Here is a 22,199-nt window from a genome sequence, read left to right on the forward strand (position 1 = left end):
TTTGCATGGCAGCCTGGACGAACTCTTGTGGATAATACTGAGCCACTTTACAGAGAAAGCTAAAAATGCCTGATGGGAATTCAAGCTTCATAATAATGAAAAAGCACCTGTACTACGCCTGAATTCCCTCTCCTTCTTTCATCGAATCCACAGCATCGGCCTCAGAGGGGAGGGAAATTGTTTCTCCGACCAGTCTTCACCTTCTGTCTTTTAGTTTCCACCTCTTCCTTCTTCCGTGTCCCTGCCAGTATGACCAGAAGCCAGCTCCTGTTGACTGTACTTTCAGACCATCTCTATTCCTGCATGTTAGTTTCCTGCAGTTCATTCCACTCCGTGTTGTTTATTATATGATGTGTTTTTCTGCCCTTACACTTGCAACTTGTGGGATTGAAATCTGCAGGTGAATAGAATGGCTTTTCGTCAGCACAGATACATGAATACTGATGAGATGTTAGCACAGATAGATACAGCCCGGAGACTGTAAACACAAGACAGTATGCAGACAGACAGGCATGCATGTCCACCTGAGGCATGTTACATTCAGCCATGGCGGTCTTACCTTGTCATCTGGAATAAATAGCTCTTTTCTAACAAATGCAGGATGCCTCTTAGGAAACAGTAGGAATCATTGAACACCCAGTTCCTGACGCCGTCATAATAAGAGCTTTTCAAAACAACAACATGCCTGTGCTTGAGCTGGGTGCTGAAACAAATCTCAAACTATTCCAGAGAGTTTCCACTCAGGGATATATCTCAGCGGGGTGGATTCATCTCATTGTAAAACTAACCTTTTTTTATGGGCGACGAGAAGCAACGGAGAGTTTTGTGGGGTGACTATACGGAAAATGTAATCAAGCAATTATTTTAACACGCTAATGCGCAGCGGATTGATCCACAGGGGAAATTAAAACTGATTTGTTAAGTTGCATAGATAGTACGTGCATGCAACTGGAGGGGAGTAAACCACAAAGCAGGTTAAGAAGTAGAGCGCGGTTATAGAGCGAGGATAGAGGTTGCAACAGAAACAAAATTGTGCTGACAGCAATGATGATAAGAATAAAGTCGTTTTTGTCTTACTCAATCTGAGCTGACAAATAAACTGAGTGGGTCACTCGATGCTTGACATGATATGACAGTCGTTGTCAACAGCCACAGTGGATCATATGTTCTCCTCATGTCAGGTCAGACACATAGGAGTCAAACAGACGTGTTCAATAAGTGTTGTCAAAGGAATGCTTTGTTTGCAGTCTCCTCTATCGGGTCCTAAGGGTGTTGTCCGTGCTTTTACACAGTTTCTGAAAGAGAAGTATCCCTTTACAGGTCTTTTTTTATCCAGACACACTAACAATGGTTGAACAACATACTCTCACCTGTATCCCTTTACACCTGTGTACAAACGCTCACAGGAAGACAATACAAGGCCAATATTTACACTGCTGGGGCCAGCGTGGTTAAAGCGGCAGATGTGTGGTTAAAAATTAACTATGTATGGTCCAGCAGTTGATTAAACAGTAGTTCAGTCCCCATCGTTAAGACGGGTTAATATACTTTCACCAAGCTTTATGAAGTATGACTTATCCGGCTCATTTCTAGAAACTGGAAGGACATAATCAGAAAAGGCTTGGCTCAAATAGCAACATGAGCAACAGTACTAATGAGCTATTAACTTTTCATATGCCCAGTGGCCAGGAGTTCAAAGTTTCTCAGTTTAAACCGTTGGGGAGGGTCAAAGAAAATGTTTGAGCTCTGTGTTGCTTCAGTGGACACAGAAGGGATGGATAATATGCTTGGAATGTGCAGCATTTTGGAGATTCTAGGATCAGCTCGCCCAACTCGAAACACAGAGATAGTGTCAGCTTTATGTGACATGTTTTCTGCCACCAACTGATTACAATGAAGTTGAGCAGAAGTTCACAAACACTACTGTAACAAAGGGAAAGAGGTTTTTGAGAGTCTGCGTTTCAAATGCATTAAAACACATACAAATACAATCTGTGAGGTTTCAGCTCATTCTGCTGTTGAGAATATTTGTCATGACTGTGTTGGCAAAGCAGTTCACATTTTGATTGACATGTGGCTGGCTTTACACACAATGCTGGGCAAACTGTATGTTCGAGTCTCATGAGTCAGAACCAGAGGAAGGAAGCAGAGGCCCGAACATCTGAAAACGTTCATTTTAATTAGTCAGTAAAGGATGAGTCACAAGATGCTTTGCTATCCATATCACAGCAAGCAGTTCGCATTTACATGAAATGTTACCTGATGCAACATTGTTTTTAAAGCTATGAATCCTGTGTCAAATGATGGCTAGCTAGTTTTAACAAGCAGAGTTGAAATTCCTCACCAGAGCCCACCAGGTTGTCACCCAATAACAAATATTTTTGGTTACATTACACACCAAAAAACAGTCACGTTGGGTATTCAATCAATTAATCAATTAATCAAAACTTTTTTTGGTCTTTTAGTACCCAATTTTAACAAACGTTATCTTTGAACACACTCCTGAGAGACCTAACTTTCATCTAACTTGAGAAAGCGCTTAGTCTATGACATTTAAAAACTGTCTTTCAACCAAGTGGCAACTTACAGCCACAAGAATTGACACCAATGTTAAGTGTTAAAAACTGCAGTTTCTCGAGTGTCTGCTTGAGGCTGGCTCCGGAAATACTGGAAACCATACACACCAATTCAAAAAAGCCAATCTTTACAGCAGAAATAAACACGTTTACAGTCTGGTACAAGAAACAAGTGTAGTCTGGATAGCTCATTTCTCGATCAGCACACAGTGTACGGGGGGTGAATGTCTTCATAACTCTGCAACTTCGAAGATATTAAGATTATGAGTTTTCCATTATGAGAGGCACAGCTGACTTGATTGACAGGTGGGAACACTGTAGCTGTTGGCGAGGAGGCTCAAAGCCCGCCTCTTTTCCTCACACTACCTCAACAGAAGTTGACTTCAGCATTTCCAATATGGCTCCCGCCAACAATTGGCTTCAAAACAGCGCTTCAGAAACAGACAGGTGACGTCACGGATACTACGTCCATTATTTACACAGTCTGTGCTTTTGACAGGTAGAAACTTTGAGTAGAGAATTGTTCAATGGTGAACCGTCATCTGGACTGGCCAAGAAAGTCAGATTCAGAGGGAGAGATGCGTAGAAACAAACTGAGCAGCACAGTTCCTGAGTTACTTTTTCTAACATTGGATAGAATCTTCATTAATGTCTGAGCATAACCAAACCCGATAAGAGAAATGTTAACAGACACTTAAAAGACAGTGTTTAGGGGCGCTATATTAGCTCAGCAGTTGGAGCTCAGACCCCATGTTGGGAGGCTTTCGTCCTTGATGCATGGGTTGCTGGTGTGACTTCTGACATGACCATTTGCTGCACATCATCCCCCACTCTCTACTCTCTTTCTCTCTCTTCAGCGGTCCTATCCAATAGAGCCAAAATGACCCCTCCTCAAAAGGTTTACTGAATCTAAAAGGCAATATTTCAAACTAGGGTATGTTTTCTTCTTTTGTGGGTGCTTGCTGCTTCAACAAATTACTCCTTGGGGGTAATAAAGATTAACTTGAACCTTGAAGTTCAAGCCTATTTGTAATACTTTCTCGATCTTTTCTTTAATGTATATAAAACCCCAAATAAGACATTTAGAAAGCTATTCAGATTTGGATTTCAAGTGTTTTTAAAATGGAATTCCAAAAATAAGGTCACAAACTTGATAGCACCCATTACATGTCTTCATAAAGTCTAATATAAGGACAACATTCTGCCTTTTACATGTAACCTTCAGTTCAATACAGCGTTTCTATTTTACCTTTAACCTTAATTTCTAGTCAATGTTTTCATTACTGTGTTAATTTCTAATGATTTTGATATGTAAGTGTTTTCAATAGTGTCCACCTTCTCATTGACTTAAAATTGATAAAACACCTCTACACATTGTATTGAAACCTTACTGCAACAAGTTTACTCCCAAAGTTGTCCAGAGTGTGTTCTTTAAATCACATCCGTCTTCAGCTACAGATTACTCTTCATCTCAAGGACACAGTGAAACAGAGGCTGATTAATATATCTAACATGTCGATAAACACATGCCCCAAACACACACACTCAGTGAAATCCTGGAGAACAGGTCAAGGAAACAAAACCTAGCTTCCTGTGATAGCAGATACTTTTTTAAGCCACAGGAAATGCTCCTTTCATGAGAAATGTCAAAAACAGCCCGAAGACAAACAATCTTATGAGGGAGAAGCTACAAACATCTTAACACGGTCACACAAACAAGTCAAGGCACGAAAAATAAATGAGGAAGGTGGCCCTGAGGGGGTAGATCTACTATGAATTAAGTCCACAGCAGTGAGGTCGGATTTTTATTTTAGTCAGTGAATAATCGATCTGTTAGCCATACCAGCTGGCAACAGAAGCTCCAACACGTGCATTACATAACATCCTCCCACTACTGCTGCCTGGGAATACTGCACTTCACTTTAGTCAGATAACTACACTACACTTTGAGTTGGAAATTCAAAATGTTCCCATCAAAAAAGCTGGGTTCAACAAATGATTCCATTGTCCAGTGTGGGTTGTTTCAAGTCGAATCAAACTGTAACCATGGCTACTAAATTGAAGGTGTTTGGAGGGCGATTGCTGCTTTTGCCAACCAAACAAACAATATTCAGAGTATTGTAGAATACATTGATGCAACACGTCAGGTCTTAAAATTTATCTTAAAAGCTTCTGCATGGTTGGAAAGCAGACATGAGCTTTGATTGCCAGACTGACGATATGATTGCCAATCGTACTCATGGTGTGGTTTGCATATTAGAGATAGCATGCAGCTATTAAGCCAATCTGATTTTAAACCAAGTGGCAACCTCCGACCACGAGAATTGATGCCAATGCCAAAGTGTTAGAAACTGCAGTTCCTCGAGTGTCTGTTTGAGGCTGGCTCCAAAAATACTGAAAGCCACATACACGCCAATTCAAAGGAGGCGATCTTTACAGCAGAAATAAACACGTTTACAGCCTGGTACAAGAAATGAGTGAAGTCTGAATTAGGGATGTTAACAATGAATCAGGTATCGACTAATTGATTGTTAAGAAATTACTCGAAACCATAGACTGAATAAAATATTGACGTAGGATCTGTGACATCACCCATCTGTTTCTGAAGAACTGTTTGAGGCCAATCGGCGGCAACCATATTGCTGCCGTCAAGCCAGTGTGACGTAAAGAGGCGGAGTTTGAGCCTCCTAACCAACAGCTACAGTGTTCCTGCAGTCAGCTGTGCCTCTTATTGGAAGACTGCACTCGTCTTTTGTACCAGGCTGTAAACATGTTTATTTCTGCTGTAAAGATCTTTTTTTTTTAATTGGTGTGTATGCGGTTTCCGGTACTTCCGGAGCCAGCCTCAAGCAGATTTTCGGCCACGTGGAACAAACAACATGTGGTCTCATATTACATTAGGCTATCAGGGAGGTGTTTTAAGTTTAAAGCATGTTTCAATGTGAATCAGCTGGAGGATCAATACGCAACTGCTGCCAACAAGGACATGAAGGTTGAGAACTTTAAAAAGAACATTTTCCCACCTTTGGACACAAAGTTGACAGACTGGTGGGAATTGCTAGTACGCTATGTTTGCAGACCAGCAACATCAGAGCCGTCTAGGCTTTTCTGCCGCTGGCCTTTAACCCGGTTGCACTCCCAGCTGACACCTGATCACGTACATGTGCTCATTGTTTTCAATAAGAATGAGCAGGCAGAAAACTGGACACTGTGAGTCTGAAGTACTTCTCTGTTCAGTAGTGTGAGCCTTCACTTTATAAGACTATGTCTGGTCCCATGAAATTAAGGCAAAAAAGAAGACGCTTAGAAGACACTTTAGTGCTGTAATTAAAGGAATAACGGATGCAGACATGTTGGTCCTTATCCAGACAAGCGCGTACTGGCCGCGTTTTTTGCTAGCGTCATCACTATATTCTGTTTCGGCCGTGTTGTTTCGGTGTTAAAAGTATTTTGGCAGACAACCGAAAATGCACTTTCCAGCCAATTGCATCCCTACTATTTTCCTTAGTCATCAAAGCCCTAACTCCTAATGTGCGTATCTTATGCAGTTATGTCTTAAAAGATGCAGGTTTGCTACCCTATTTGCTGTTGTTGTTTCTGTTGAATGTACCATGCATGGGTTGTCAACTTTTTAAAATGGTTAACAGGAACATGGAAACTAAAACAATGAGCTCTGGACTCCGACATACACATTTTGCATGACACAATATCTTCTTTAGTATTTATTTCTTCCATTCCTTTGCTTTTTCAGTTTTCAGCTGCTTACCTCGATGGAGTATCCTCCCTTAAATCACTTAAGTTGAAAAGCAGAATTACATGATGCAACATTCTCATCATGCAGACCTTAGTAACACTGCCGTCACAGAACAATGTTATGTCCAGTCAGTCTGCTAATTAACAGAGCTCTGTGTTTGGCAGAGGGTAAAGATGAGACAGGCCAATAAAGTGCAGATTGCTCTTGCAGAGGTCTTAGGGGAGTTGAACTGAACGGCACAACAACCCCTGTACTGCTCGCTGCCGTCTGCTAATGAGGAAACCACCTGTGGTTTTATGAGTCACTTATCTGGATGTCAGCCCCTCACAGCCCCAGAGGAACAAACACACAACTTGCCAGGCCTCTGAGTTCAAGTGCACGGCTGCAGGCACATCAGAAATGATATCTAAGATAATACACAGGGGACTTTTTGTCAATGGGGAGTAATTATTATGCAGCAACGCTTTCAGCCTATCTTTTCATCTATCAACTATCTCAACTAGAGAAGATGGTGTCAACAAGACTGACAGCCTGACAGACCTGTAATGAATCTGCATGTTAAGAAACAAACACGTGTGGTTTTGTTGGTTAACTTTGAAGTACTAAGACAAGATGAAAGCATGAAGCAGGAAAGTGATAAATGTTTCCCTTCTTCACACAACACGTTACAAAGAAAGCAGGCCGTATTTAGACCTTCTACAGGTCTGTTTGATCATGTTCTGAGACCTTCATGAAGTGCTCTATAGAACACATCTAGGTCTGAACCGGACTTTCTCAGTTTCTTTTATCTGTGCAATCATTTACAAAGATGTGTCTGATGAACTTTGAACTCCACTTCACAATAAGAAATTCTACATAAGAGAAACTGCAACATCTCCACATCAATTTCAGATGTACTTTGTAAGCACCTGGGAGGATGTAACCTTAAACACACAATGTCCAGGTGCTGTTTCTGGTTGTTTTCATTTTCAGTCACACTACTTTAAAAAGATTCACACACTGTTGCATCCTCTAACCACTAAATTTAAACCAAGATCAACCAAAGGGTAAGGCAAAGAGAGCCTTGTTGAAGCCCACAACCACAGAGAGTCATCAGTCTGTAAGATATCATTTATTCTCTCCTATAGTCATAAAGACTGTTTCCATACAAGGCTCCATTTTTATTTCCTGAGACATCTGACGGTCAGCCAAGTGTGGTGCTTTGACAGAAAAACCTTAAAAAAATACTAACCATTTTGACTTCATTTCAAATATCAAGTCTTCTAATGCCAAATTTGAAACTCCATAAATTCATAAGTTAATTTATTATTACCTCCTTCCAGCATTCCCATCATTCTAATGTTTTATTTATTCTTACTACAAGACGCCTAAAGCACTGTCTAAAACTAAATCCTGGACATTTCAGTTTTTCTTTTTGTTCTACTAACATACATTAAGTTTAAATATGTCTCTATATTTCTGTGTATGTATCACCCGTATGGAGCCAGCAAAGAAAGGGGGATAAAGAAGTCCTTGTTTATATCAGGTCAGGCCAGGTCATGTTTGTAAATACGGGCTTTTTGACTGCAGGAACTTTGCCCCAGAACTAGGGACTTTACCCCTGAACTACTTGCATTACGACCGGAGGAACCAGGGTCTAAATTTAGTTCAAGTGTAGATAATCTCCCCCCTGAAAAGCCCCTGCTCTGGAGGTAGTACTTTACAAAAGTCCTGGGACTTTCGGCTGAACGTAACAGTGTTTGTGGAGTTTACACAATTGTTGAAACACAGAGGGAGTTCATGGGAATGCAAACTAGTTTAGTTATTTCTTAAGATTTCAAAATATAATTTAATATGTATTTTTTTCTCCATATGTCACTGGCCTGATTTGCACTATCTACCTGGGACTTCAGTCCGCAGTCGAAACGTAAACAACAGTGGGGGGTAGAGAAACCTTTTAGCTCAGGGTAAAGTAGCTCTGGGGGCTAAAAGACCCTGGAACTCTTTGTCGAAATGCACCTAATGAGAACTGGTTCTCAAACATTTTTACTTGTTAAAATAAAGGTAAAATAAAATAAATAAATAAAACCTCAGTTAACAACTTTGCATCTTGCACATACATTGTAATGTTTCAATCTTTGCATGTTTTTCATTCAAACAACAGTTGTTACTAGGGCTTGGCGATAATTCGATAACGATAATTATCGCGATATAATTTTTCTCAATAGTGATGTATAATGTAGATCATGTCTGTTTAAAATATGAAAAGCAGAAAATAAAGTATTAAAAAAATAGATGTATAATAAATGTTTGATATAAATAAACCTGTAATTACACCCCCAACCATTAGAAAGAGAGGGGGCACTAATGTGCTTTAAACACTAGTTGCCACCCAACATTAGATAGGAGTAGAAGACAGCATTGAACAGCCAATCATGTCGCAAGAAGTTTGGAGTGGAATGTAAACACAGCTGAATGGAGTGACAGCGACACTGAAGAAACCTAGCAACTCAAAGCAGAGTCGTTAGTCTATCACTGTGTCGACTCAGCATTAACTATTAACTTAACACACTTCGTTAAATATACTTCCAGGGTGTGGGTAAAAGAAGAGCACAGAGACAACTTCTGCTGTGCATTTCTAACACGTTAAATATCCACCGTGACCATCGTGAAAATCTTACACAGAAGACCTGCTTCCTGTTAACACCGTCAAAAATAAAGCATTCAAGAAGCTGATCAGAGAACGAAATCCAGATACAAGCTAACAATTTTCACTCAGGACCAAAAATCTGCCTTTAAATATACATGTAACATTGATATTTATCCTGCTAATTATAGACTGATGTGATCTCCTTTTTCAATATCGCCCAGCTCTAGTTGTGACCCTAAAATTCAAAGCCATAAGGCCGCCTCAATCCCAATACAGCAACTAAGGCAGCATTACTTTGCATTTAAAATAGGCCAAAATATAAAAAAAATAGGGCATGGGCTGGTGTACAGTGAGTAAGCTCATTGGGTCTAATCTTAAATCCCCCCCCCTTTAGTCCTTCCTCCCTCCCCTTGTTCTGGGTTTCCTTCTGAAGGTCTATTCAGAACACACTTTCAAAGACAAAATGAACCCTGCTTGTGTCCACCACATTGACACACTGACCATGGTTTGTACACTGTCACTCACTAATGGTTGTCCACATATTATACAAGGCTAAATGACCACTGTGCCTCAATCCCTTAAAGAAACTGGACACCCTCCCCTATGCAATGCAAAAGGGGAGGGGTGGTAGGGTGAAAGGAGGGTTCAGATTGAGCCCATATGTGCAATTAAACGCATGTACACCAAACACCCTGTGAAAGCTGATAGACACGTGGAATGCAGTGAGGAGAGGAGATTTCATGAAACGAGTCAGAACAGACGCTTTCTTGGCTCAGGTGTAAGCTGGCAAGACAAAAGGAAAAAACTAACAACAAGCAGGATGACAAAGGGGGGGGCAGCTTGCACCACTTAAAATTCCTTTCAAATACTCCCGCTCCCCGCCCATGTCCACACACTCATCAGGACTATTCCTCTGCATCAGCTGGTTTGACATAAACCCTTACACAGTCGTGCTTTCTTTCTGTCAAACTGTGCCACATTCATTCAGAAGTCTGTGCGACTCGTTCGCATATTCATACAAAGCCCACAGAAGTAAGAGGACATTAGACTGCTTAAACACCGCCTTTCTGTCCCACAAGGATAAATTAAAATTTCAGCTTTTTGTTGTGGCATAATTTACTGTCTGAAAACACAAAATAAGCTACATCCAAGCAAGTGCTACTAGCCTAGATTTGAAAAAAAGGAGTATAGGCCACAGGAAACTGGGACATCATGTGAGCAGCAATTTAACTTCATGTGTTTCTAATTATGGAACTAACAAGATTAAAGCCAGTACATGTTGTTGCTCTGGAGGCAGAACCTATAATGGAAATCAAATGATGAATGGCTATTGGCTGGCACAGTCATGGTAATACTACAGGGTGGAGTAACAAACAGACCGAGGCCATCAGGTAATTGTTGCAAATACAGAGAGAAGCAGATGCCCTCATTTAGAAAATTTGATCTATTTAAAAAAAAAAAAAAAAAAAAGGTAAATACATTTCAAATGTGTCAATGTGAAGGGAGCGGGAGATATTGAGACTTTTAAATGTAAACTAAAAACATATTTATACAGTCTGGCTTTTATGTAGGGTTTAACAATTGTATTACCTTTTTCTGTAATATTGATCTAAATGTTGCTTTATTATTTCAGTAATTTTAACTGTTATCTTATTCTATTTTTATTGATTTACTCATTTATTTTATTTATCCACTCAGTTTTATTGATATTTTTAGCCTTAATTTTTATTTTCAACTCTTATCCTTACCCTTTTTAAATCTATTTTATTTTAAATATTTGTATTCTTAATTTTGATGCTTTATCTTATTTTAATTAGACATATCTTATTTTTGGTGTGCATTAGTCTCTATTTTATTTTGTTATTTTAATTTTTATTATTTTCCCCTAATATGTCTTGCCATTGTTTTATTTATACTTCTTGTTTTTCAATCGCTGTAAAGCACTTTGGGTTGCATTTGATTTGTATGAAAGCTGCTATGTAAATAAAGCTTGATTGATTGATTGAATTTATTAACGTCAGAGGAAGCATGCTTGGTTTTCATCAACATCTGAGGCTGTTCAAACACTGAGAAAAGACAACAACAATAAAAACACCTGGGTTATTTCCCTTAGACCTACAAACTGAAGCACTCGCAAGGAACTAATGAAGCAATGTTTGAATCCAAAAGCAGATTTTTCTTCAGCTTTTGCAGTCAAACGGCATGGCCACGCACTTAATGCAAACTTTGTTTTACATGGCAGAAGGGTGGGGCATTGCCTACTTAATCGGCACACAAGGATGTGAAGGAGTAACAACACAATGCACAATTACATCAGTGTTTGGGGGCCCCACCTGTTATTTACTGAAGTCGAAAAGCAACAGCGTAGTTGTGGATTCTAGAAACTGAGCCTCCCTCTACATGACTAAAAGGAGGAGGAGGAGGAGGAGACGTGTGACGAAAGACTTTTCCCCTTTTACCTCTCCATCTTGTCACAGACAGACGTTCAGAAATTAAAAACATTCAAAGCATTCATTGTAGTGTCTCTATCTGGTCTGATCTTTCGCTGTAACTCTCCCATTGCTTCTAGGGTTAAATCTTATCTCTTGCCCTTGTCTTGTACAACTGATTTATATGCCTTTTCTGATTTATTAACTCCCTATGCTTCAGTTTGTTTTTTCCTTCAAAATTAAGATCAGAAATGTGTGAAACTGGCCTCAAACACTAGTTACAAATAAGTATAAATAGCACTTAGAGGGATGATCACATCCGTTAGATAAGGCAGGTTGTATCTGAAGTTCTGACTGAGTCATATCCAGTAAAGATGAGCTGATTTCATTATGAACTTGTCCAATTGAAGTAAAAGAAACAAGCAGGAGTAGGTATCAGAGTAGGTGGTATTAATTAGGGTAGATAAAGCTTTAGAAACAACTTAGTCTGTTTTGAGAAACCACTCCAAAGACAACATTGCCCAAAAATCTGCTTTTTCCAGGACAGACAAACGCTGTGATTGGCCAATAGGTTTGCTTTTCAGCTGAGACACTTCTCCAATGTTGAATCATGGGCTGCGTAGCCTACAGAAAACTCATTGTTTCCACTTGTTGATACTCTGACATGCCTTGCTTAAGTAATGAGGCTCGCTCTGCAACTGCGCTGTATGCAGTACCAACAATAAACCCCATTGACTCCCTTTTAACATTTTGCCCCCCCTCCCTTTTGACTCTCACTACAGTCACTGTGTTTATGTCTGTGAAAAGTTGCTTTCTCACCAGATCCGCTGCACAGACATCTCCCTGTTCGCTTCAATCACTGTCTGTCTTGGCTCATCTGTCAGTACACTGGGAGTTTATTGTGGGCTTTGTGGATGCAGGGTAAGCAGGAGGGTGGAAATTCACTTTGTAAATATAGATCTATGAGTCACTGATGGATAAATGTCAAATGAACCAGTCACTTAATCAGTTTTGGACTTCATAATTTGGTTTCTTGGGTTGCTTTTCCACTTTAGTTAGCACTGAGTCACTCACTGGTTCCTGCTTGTAAAGGCAGACGTGTATTTTTCCTATTGAAATACATCCACGACCAACTTTGTCCCCTCTTTTCCCAAAAGGGGAAGAGACATGTCTGCGGAAAACGAGGCCAAATCCTCTCACCCTCTCCGCCCATCTTCTTTGCTGAGGAAAACAGATCTCAAATGTGACCCAACTGAGGCAGAGCATACACAAATGTTTGACTACAGTTATTGCTCTGAGTTAATATTTACAGAGACGAAAGAGAGGAAGATCAGATGAGGATATATTTGGCTATTCACTGCCATTGTAACAAAACATGGACACACCTGGGAAATAGCATTACATCAAGCTGACACAGGTGGTTTAACGTGCCCCAAAAACATACCTTTCATTCACAACAAGGGCCTCGACAGTGACTGTAAAGTGTGGCTTAAGAGCTTACAGTCTGACCACCTAAAAATAGATAGCAAGCTGGCGTCTTCAGTGTTTTAAGCTAGCTAGCTCGTTAGCTGAAAGGGAGCCTATAAACTGGGGCTGGGGTCGTGTCTTCTTCCAGGGAATTGGCGCAAACTGTTAGCTTAATGGTTAAATAATCATCCGTTTTTATTACCTGAATATAAAAGCAGCCCCAGCATTTCAATGAGCACAGTTCAGACTAAAGTGTAGCTTCCCTGCCAATCACGTTGGATCAGGATTAACGATAACGGGTGTTCTCTCTCTCCACTAAATGTTGCAACACAAGGCCAGCAGGCAGGCACCGCTGGTGTTAGGTGGAGCTGAGTATATAACGGGAAGGTGAGGTATGTGGAATACCAAGAGAGAGACGCCACATTACAATACAACGGTGTGGAGTTTAGAGCTAACGTTACAGCAGAACCAACAGATACCTCAGCGTGAGCAAAACCATCACCACACAGGGAGGAAAGAGGCCTCTATATAGCTTCGTCTGAGTGTTACGGAACACTAGTGTGCTAAACGTGTTTGGTTATGCATTTACCTTGTCGTCGAATTGTTGAAGGACTTCTTCTTCTTCTTCTATTGGTAGTGGTTATCGCCGCAATGTGGCATGAATCCCTCTGTGAGTCTGTCCGGTGTTTTCATGGGGAGGCGGTTTGTGACTGGAGAAGCGGGGAGTTCCCTTCGTGACGTCACCCGTGCTAGCTTCATGGACAGTCAGGAAAAAAAAGGTTTGGGATATTCCGATTCCAACACGGCTCATATTCTGAATAAAAAAAGGTCTGACTCAACTCAACTCAACTTGATTTAAATAGCACCTTTAATACATACAAATACGGAAGAGGATTAGGGCCACTGGAAAAAAAAAATTCAAAATGTTTTTTTTATTATGGTTATTGTTCTGAAATTAAAGTCAGAATTCTGAGATTGAGCTCAGAATTCTGAGATTAAAGTCAGAATTCTGAGATTAAAGTCAGAATTCTGAGATTAAAGTCAGAATTCTGAGATTTAAATCAGAATTCTGAGATTGAGGTCAGAATTCTGAGACTAAAGTCAGAATTCCAAGATTAAAGTCAATCCCAGAATTCTGACTTTAATCTCAGAATTCTGACTTTAATCTCAGAATAATAATAACAAACATTTTTTACCTTAGTTTTTCCAGTGGCCCTAATCCTCTTCCGTATTTATTTATATTGCACCATTCATACATAAAAGCATGCAGCCCAAAGTGCTTCACAGAATAACAGAGAGACAGAAAACTAAAGCAATGGTAAAATTATAAAAAGCATGATTATAAATAAAATACTTAAAAATAAAGTAAAATCAATACAGTTAAATTAATAAAATAAGTAATAGTGTAAAAAAAGTTTTAAAAAAATTAGCGTTAACAAGATCAGATGAATACAAGAAATAAATAGATAAATAAATAATTAAATAAGATACATATATGGTAAAGCCATGATTAAAATAATAGTAAAAATAGTAAAAGCAGTAAAAATAGTAAAAAATGATAAATAAATAAATAAAATAAACATAATAATGCAGTCCAGGGCTAAAAATTAAATGAAAACAGAAAGCTTTCTGGCCGGTGGCTGTGTGAGACACACGAGGAACATTTAAAAGGGAAGCATGCGAGGACCTCAGTGATCGGGTTGGAACATAAAATGACAGGTGATGTGATAAAAGCATGAATTACGGGGTATAAACCGTATAAACTCGTATATCTCAACACAACCCCCCAGATTATGATACTTCCGTCACATAGTAGAATCTACAATGATTTCGTTTGGCAGAAAATGCGTTTCAGTCAGCCTATGGTTTCAGCATGTAGTTCCATGTGTGAAGTCTTATGTTGGAGCACAGAAAGAGCACTTGAATGCAGCAAATGTGACAACTACGCAGAAAATGCAGCGTTGGAGTAGCACGAGCTAAACTCTCATCTGCCTCCTCTGAAGCCACCTATTGGTGAAGGCTTGAAAAATAGTCATAGTAAATTAAAAAGTGGAAGCATGGATGACAGAGATACGACCAACAATTGAATTCATATATTCAAAGAAAAATAGCTAAACAAATTATTACATCAGTAAACTACCAATATCCAGAGAGACATCAGGATACAATATATAATGAAATGGGTAAAATATTTGTAGGGGTGAAACTGATTTAAATGTTTAAAAGCAACATTTCCACAAAATTATCAACTTTTTCCACAGTATTCAACTTTGAAGACAATAATCATATGATTGTATCACACGTTCAACTGATAAAGGAGTCATTAAAAATTATCTGATCAGGGGAGTGGGAGCACATTTTAATAAGTATTACTTTGATACCACTGATCAGTCTATACTTCTTGATAAGACAGGATCATTCAGTTGGCATATCTTTTATACTCACTGAGTACATTTTCTCCTTTATTGTCCCAAAAATCATCTACTGTTCTCAGGTTAAATCCTTATCCACCTTAACTGATATGTGCCTTAATCATGGATCAACATTTGATCTGTTTTATTCACCTCTTAGGGTGTTATCAGTTTAACCTGGAATAGTCTGTCCATGACCTGCAGAGGTCTCAAGATAGAGGTCTCAATCCTTTATAGGCACCCTCTTTCTTTCTGAAGGAAAGCATTTTATGCATATTTTATGAGTAAGCGGTGAAATGTCAAGAACTTATAACCAAGGCCTTTTGGTTTAAGCTTTCCATGCCCACGACTGAGGATCTTCACAGAGAGCTGACTGAAGAATATGTTAATTAAAACCACAAATTGGGGGGAAATATGTTGTGACACTTTGTGGATGTTAAACTGTGTTGAAAACCACACAACAGATTGTTTTGAACCCAGGAGGAAGGTAAGAATAATTTGAGCGCTTTGTTAAAAAGGTGGGTTGCTCAAGTTAACCCAGTGCTTTGTTAATTCTTTATTAACCCCCACTGTGTCAGTTTTAACCATGTAATTCTTAGTGGGTAATTCTGCAAAGTTAACATAAATTAAAGCTCCTGTTGTTCTGACTTTGGCGCCTCCATTAGAAAAAGCGGTACATCTAATCTCTTTGCTGATTTTATCATGTACATGCCTGAATTATCTTTCTAAAATCCTATCATACTGTCTCTTACAGTCAAGTATGTCACTCATGAAGAATATTTACCATCGTAAAAAACCTTTATCTTAATGCATGTGATACAAGCTGTAAATGTCAGTTCAGCCACAACTTTACCACTAAAGCTATTATTTAAATACACATACTTTCTTCTTCAGTCTTTTCTTAAATTCACTTTCATATAATATCAAAATTTACAGATGGCCAAGGTGTACCCCAACATGCAAGGGCCATTTAGGGGTCTTAATATTTGAACCACATAAAACATTTTGACTTTTAATAAAGGGGTTGAGTAACATGAGGTAAACATATCACAGAAAAATGAAAATAAATACATCACAGTTATTATCAGTAATACAGTTTGGCAGGGAAAAATTGAGGTTTATGAACAGAAAAAACACAAGTCAATGTTTGACATAAAGAAACAAGCTAATAATGAAACTACAAGAGTTCTTACATTTGCTGACTTGGTTTACAATAAATCTTGTTAATCTCAAGAAATCTGTAAAAAGTTTCATTTTCTGTTCTTTATTAGAAGTCAGTCAGTGTCTTTTGTGCAAGATCATAGTGTGTTAACTTCATTGTAGAGCATGCTGCTGTGAGGTAATTCGGGTAAACACAGTACTGGACTCTGCTCTGTTCCATTTGTAGTACTATCACGTAGATGTTACAGGTTTGGGAAAGTTTAAGTGACAGCTACTTTTGAAGCCTCATCTCCGCAGGATCATGCTGATGTTTCTCTGGAAATCTGTCCTTCCATTCCTCCTCTTCTCCTCGTGTTCTCTCCATTATGTGAACACAGAGGACAATCCAAACATACCATCAATCGCCAAATATTTCAACACAAAAGGAAGGTACGAGGAAGTGAATCCACATCTGATAGAGGACATACTGGCTGTGAATCGATCTGATTTGAAGCCTCCATCTGCACAATGTCAAGAAGTTCATCTGACTGCGATCATAAGACATGGGACGAGGTTCCCTACCACCAAAAACATCAAGGAGATGCAGCAGCTTTACAACATTGTCCTGTATAATGCAACAGGTAAAGAGAGCTGGCTGCAGGAGATCCAGACCCAGTGGACGATGTGGTACACCGAGGACATGGACGGCAGACTCGTCCAGAAAGGTGTGGACGACCTCAAGCACCTGGCTGTGAGGCTATCAAAGCTGTTACCCTCATTGATCTCAGAGGGGAAGCTCCGAGGTGGATCCATCAAATTCATAACCAGCTCAAAACACAGGTGTGTCAAGAGCACACTGTCCTTCAAGGCAGGACTGACCGAGCTGTGGGCCATTACAGGTACAACCATGATGATGTTTACAATCCTTCAGTGGCACTCATTTTTATCCTAACCTGCTGCTTTCTGTTGTCCCAGATCAGGAGTTTGACCATTCAGTGAACGATGCCCTCATGAGGTTCTTTGACCACTGCACCAAGTTTGTGGAGGAAGTTGATAAAAACTCCTCAGCTGTGGAGGAGGTGGAAAAATTCAAGCAGGGACCAGAGATGAGGAGAGTCCAGGAGAAGATTGCAGACCGGCTCAGGGTGCCGTACAGTGTCATCACACATGGTTGTAGCTGCAGAAACACTTCCATTTGACCCTGTTGAATGTGTTCTGTGCATGATTTAGGAGTATGTTTACCCTTATCCAAACAGATACTCAGCTTTGAATATGTGCCAGCGTCACAGCCTGACACAGTCTTTGATTTAAGTGCATATTGGCTTAACAGTGAGTATCAGTTAACAGACATTACATCAAATCACAGCACAGGATTTAATGACCAGTAGGTGGAGCTATTTTCAAATTTTGCAGTATAAGGCCTCGACACCAGCGCCATTTAGGTATCATAGATTGAAGAAACAATGCAACTGTTACAATCTTCATACATTGATACTTAAGTTTCCAAGCATCTGAAGTGTATCTACATTGAAGAATAGTGACTTTTGTGTATTTTGAAAGGATGTCACATGTCTGGTTTGTCAGGTTATTAAATGTCTCTGTGTTCATTGTTATTTCCCATTCAAACCAAACAATTAATCCTAACCTCTCCTGCAGATTTGGCTGAGGCTGCATTTTACTTGTGTGCTTATGAATTTGCAATCAAGGAGGTGAACTCCCCCTGGTGTCAGCTTTTCGATGAGAACGATGCAAAGGTAGGAGAATTTGGTGGTCAGATTCAGATGGGTTGAATAAGATAAGATATGCTTTATTGGTCCCCCATTGGGGGAAATTCTTTTGTTACAGCTGCTTACAACACGGGACAGGGGAAAACAACAATGTACTAACATAGTTAAAAAATATAATAACAATAATAATAGCAATGATAAAGGCAAAATAGAATAGAATAAAATAAAATAAAATAAAATAAAATAAAATAAAATAGAATAAAATAGAATAAAATAAAATAGAATAGAATAAAATATGGCAACTATTACGGATATATACACACTATGTACACTTCTATCTGATAAATAGATAGGTATGTTATTGCACGGATAAAATTGCACCTGGTTATTTAAAAAAAACATACACAGTATGAAGAACAGTGCAACATCAACAAATGTTAGCTGTGGGTTGAATTAGCTTGTTAATTAGCCAGAAGATGCTTGTTTAAAGTGCATTTCTGTATTTTGGCCTTTAATTGTTTGTTGTTTTGGAGTGTCCAGTGATCTAAATGTCATTTAAGCATCTTTCATTTATTATTTATGTCTTTACTTTCTTATATGTGACATGTTAAAGTTTCTTCTGTGAAATATGCAAGTTAGTTTGAACAATTCTGCAGCTTTGGCAGAAAATGTGTGCACTCTTTTGCCCAAACAAGTCTGTTTATTTATCTATCTCTCTGCCACCAAGTAACAAGATGTTCTTGAACATGTGTAAATATTGCTCAAATGTATCCCAAGCTAGTCTCCCACATTGTTTCAAAGGTAAGGGATAGAGGCAGCTCATTTATTTTAGGAATATGTTTTAGGTTTATTTGGTCACAACAAACAAGCCATGAGGTACTTGAGGTTTGGGTTGACCAGAAGGGGCATGTTGGGTCAAATGGGGGCAAAAGAATGTACAGAAATTACTACAGCTATTCAGTCCAACACAAACAAGATAAAGTAAACAAATAGCTCAATCTAAACTAGGTCAGAGGTACTGAGCACCTTCAACCTTATTCAAATGCCCTAACACAAAGGGATGGGAGCTATGAAGAACAACTTATAATAGAAAAACCAACAACAAAGACATGTATTTCCTTCTCTGTTTGCGCTTCATTCATTGAGAAAGCACTTGACATTATGCCTACAAGAAAGAGCGATTGTGTCTTGTGTTTCGTGCTGACCTGACATTCTGACCTGAAATGTCATCTGCTTAACAAACTCTCATGGGATGCTCTTCTGAAAAGTACCTCCTACAAAGCACGCCCACATATGCTTGTCTTTGAGCTACATCTGCACTCACAGGTGATGGAGTATGCGAGTGACCTGAGGGAATTCTGGAAAAGAGGCTACGGTCATGACATTAACAGCAAGTCAAGCTGCATCCTCTTCCATGATGTGTTTAGTCGACTGGACAAAGCCGCAAGAGAGAACAAGTATGTGAATTTATGAAGACTTGAAATCGATACAGAGGCTGTGATGAACATCTTTAGCTGAATAAATTAAAAAGTCATTAGTCATTATCTTCCTTTCCCTCATACACGTCGGTTTTTATGCTTAGTTACACATGTAAAGAATGAAAAATAAAAGCAGTATTGACACGTTTGACATCCTTGGCTTTTCTCACCAAAGGTGCACATTACTTTGCGGCACCTGCTTTACGTCCACTCCACTCTTCTAAAATACAAAAATATACTATATCAGAAGTTGTGTGATAATTTCTGAGCCACTTCTGTCTTGATAGGTTGGGCCAGCAGGTCACTGAACCTGTGACCATCCAGGTGGGCCATGCAGACACCCTCCTGCCCCTCCTCACCCTCCTTGGCTTCTTTAAGGATAACGAAACCCTGACCTCCACTAACTACGCCACACAAGCACAGCGCACCTTCCGCACCAGCCACATGTTACCTTACGCTGCTAACTTACTCCTGGTGCTGTACGACTGTGGGGGTGGTGACCTGAGACTGCAGCCGCTGCTCAATGAGAAGCCTGTGACTTTCCCTGGTCTGACGGAGGCCTCTATGCCGCTCTATCAGGAAGTCAGGGAGCACTACAGGGAACTGCTCCAAGGCTGTGACTTTGAGGCTGAGTGTGAGCTGTTCATAAATCCTGACAAAGTTTAGACAGACAGACTGGTGGTGATGGTGGAGTAGTTGGTTCTATTCAAGATACAAAGGATTAGCTCCTAGGTTCCTTCTATTATAATGTAGCTGGTTGAACAGAATTAAATTGTTTTGCATTGGAAATTCTAAAATTGTGTCCTGCTTTGAACCCTTTGCTTCTCAATAACATTTGCATTTTAAGAGGGCACTTTAAATGCCCTGAATAAAATCTCAAGATGTTAATTGTTGCAATGTTGTAGGACTAGTAATACAGAAAACCCTTGACTGTTCATTTATCATTTACATATATAATGATATCCAAGTAATTATGGTAGATTTTCTTGAAACCATATACTCCTCTTTGTTATTCTGTTACGGTCACTCTGATATAGAAAATGAAAGCATAGAATAATTTATATTTAACACAGTCAAATAAAAAAAATAAAATGATCTCTTTTTTCTTTCATTCATTTTCATTTGACGCTCAGACCATGATCACATAAGTATGGAGCCACAGACAGAACTTAAATTACAAATAACAAAAAATATATATAATGATGGCACACGGCATGGCTGAAGTACAACAGATCTTATTTAAACAATGGAAGCTCATTTTTCAGAAAAGACCCTAATTTGCAGATAACTTTTGGCTTATTTGATTGCAACAATATAATTAATTTAAACAGAGAGGGACTTTTTAAATAATACTCTGGTATCATCCTCTCTCTATAACTCAGAATGCTTGTGTTCTTGCATTCAAACTAAATACGGTACTCATCACCCACACGATCATCATCAGGCCTTTATGCCTTCCAGTTAACTTAGGGATCCTGGTGTTATTCATTCTTAAATTACAGATAGCCTGTCTATACTTCTGGTTTTCAAATAACAAATATTTTTCTAGTTTTATGTCTTGTTTAAATTGTACATACATATCAGATTATGTCATTTTATCCAGTTCCCCTTGCCACTTTTGCAGAAACAGATCTCTAAGCCTCTGTTCAATTCTACTCCAAAGGGTAAAATTTGAAGAGGAATAAAGTCATGTTTGGCTGAAAGTCCAACTTTAAAGATTTAAAAGCAACATTTTTATAACATTCATGTTAAAAACTCTTTTATGATTGCAATGATGATAAGCGCAAGCACTAATGCAATATAAAGTGGTCAATGTCCATTAAAGTCTATTATGTAACCTCAACACTTTCTTCTTTTTTTGGCTGCTAAGTAAATTCATGTTGGTTGCACATGTACCAAATACTTAAAAAGCCACATGGCAACAGAACTTGTATCATCTTTTGTATCTTCATTACGCAATACTAAAGTTCTAACCTTTTAAACTCTAAAGTCTCATCAGAAGCAAGTCAGCACCATGACTCAGTGGTTGAGCAACCGTCCGTGTGTCAAAAGTTACTTTTAGTCGGTGGTTTGATTCCCATGAGTGCAAGAACGTGAGTCACATCATCTACAATACAGTTATGCAATACTACAACGCATTCAGGCATGACCATAGCTCAGTGGTTAAGCAAAGGCACTGTGTCAACGATTATCATGGCCCTTGGTTTGATTGAGACCTGTGCCAGATAGTCAGATAGTCCGTTTGATAACTATCATTATCCATCACAGACTCCAGTTGATTCCAGCCTGAGAGGGTTCACTTTTTCAAATTAACTCTAAATATATGTGATGTGATTACTTTTTAAAAAATCTTTTTAAATTTATATTAAGCACTCTGATACTCTGATAGTTTCAAAGAAAATAATCTGATTCCATATAAAATTAGTATTTTTTATAGGTACTCTGATTTATTTAGAACTAATACTGGCGTAGTTCTACGCATATGCCCATGAATAAGAAAACATATATCCTAACATACAGACTAAGACACTATACATACAACCATTCATAGAAGAATACATGAAGACATAGTTAGGTAATAATGTACA

General features: G+C 39.0%; 2 protein-coding genes across 2 annotated transcripts in view; one reads left to right on the forward strand and one right to left on the reverse strand.

Annotated features, from left to right (window-relative positions):
* Positions 1–13,582, reverse strand: part of zgc:91976 (uncharacterized protein LOC492359 homolog) — a 28,286-nt gene extending 14,704 nt beyond the window's left edge. The window contains exon 1 of the mRNA XM_034681931.1: positions 13,445–13,582. The gene's annotated coding sequence lies outside the window, so the exon portion shown is untranslated. The remainder of the gene's footprint in view (positions 1–13,444) is intronic.
* LOC117811577 (multiple inositol polyphosphate phosphatase 1-like) lies at positions 13,197–20,420 on the forward strand. Its single transcript, XM_034681932.1, has 6 exons — positions 13,197–13,247; positions 17,048–17,305; positions 17,382–17,576; positions 18,063–18,160; positions 19,460–19,590; positions 19,899–20,420. Exons 2-6 carry the CDS (start codon positions 17,089–17,091, stop codon positions 20,275–20,277), a joined length of 1,020 nt encoding a protein of 339 aa, XP_034537823.1. The 5' UTR covers positions 13,197–13,247; positions 17,048–17,088; the 3' UTR covers positions 20,278–20,420.
* The last annotated feature ends 1,779 nt before the right edge of the window (positions 20,421–22,199 follow it).

This window comes from Notolabrus celidotus, chromosome 4 (assembly GCF_009762535.1).
Source record: "Notolabrus celidotus isolate fNotCel1 chromosome 4, fNotCel1.pri, whole genome shotgun sequence".
Classification (NCBI taxonomy): Eukaryota; Metazoa; Chordata; class Actinopteri; order Labriformes; family Labridae; genus Notolabrus; species Notolabrus celidotus.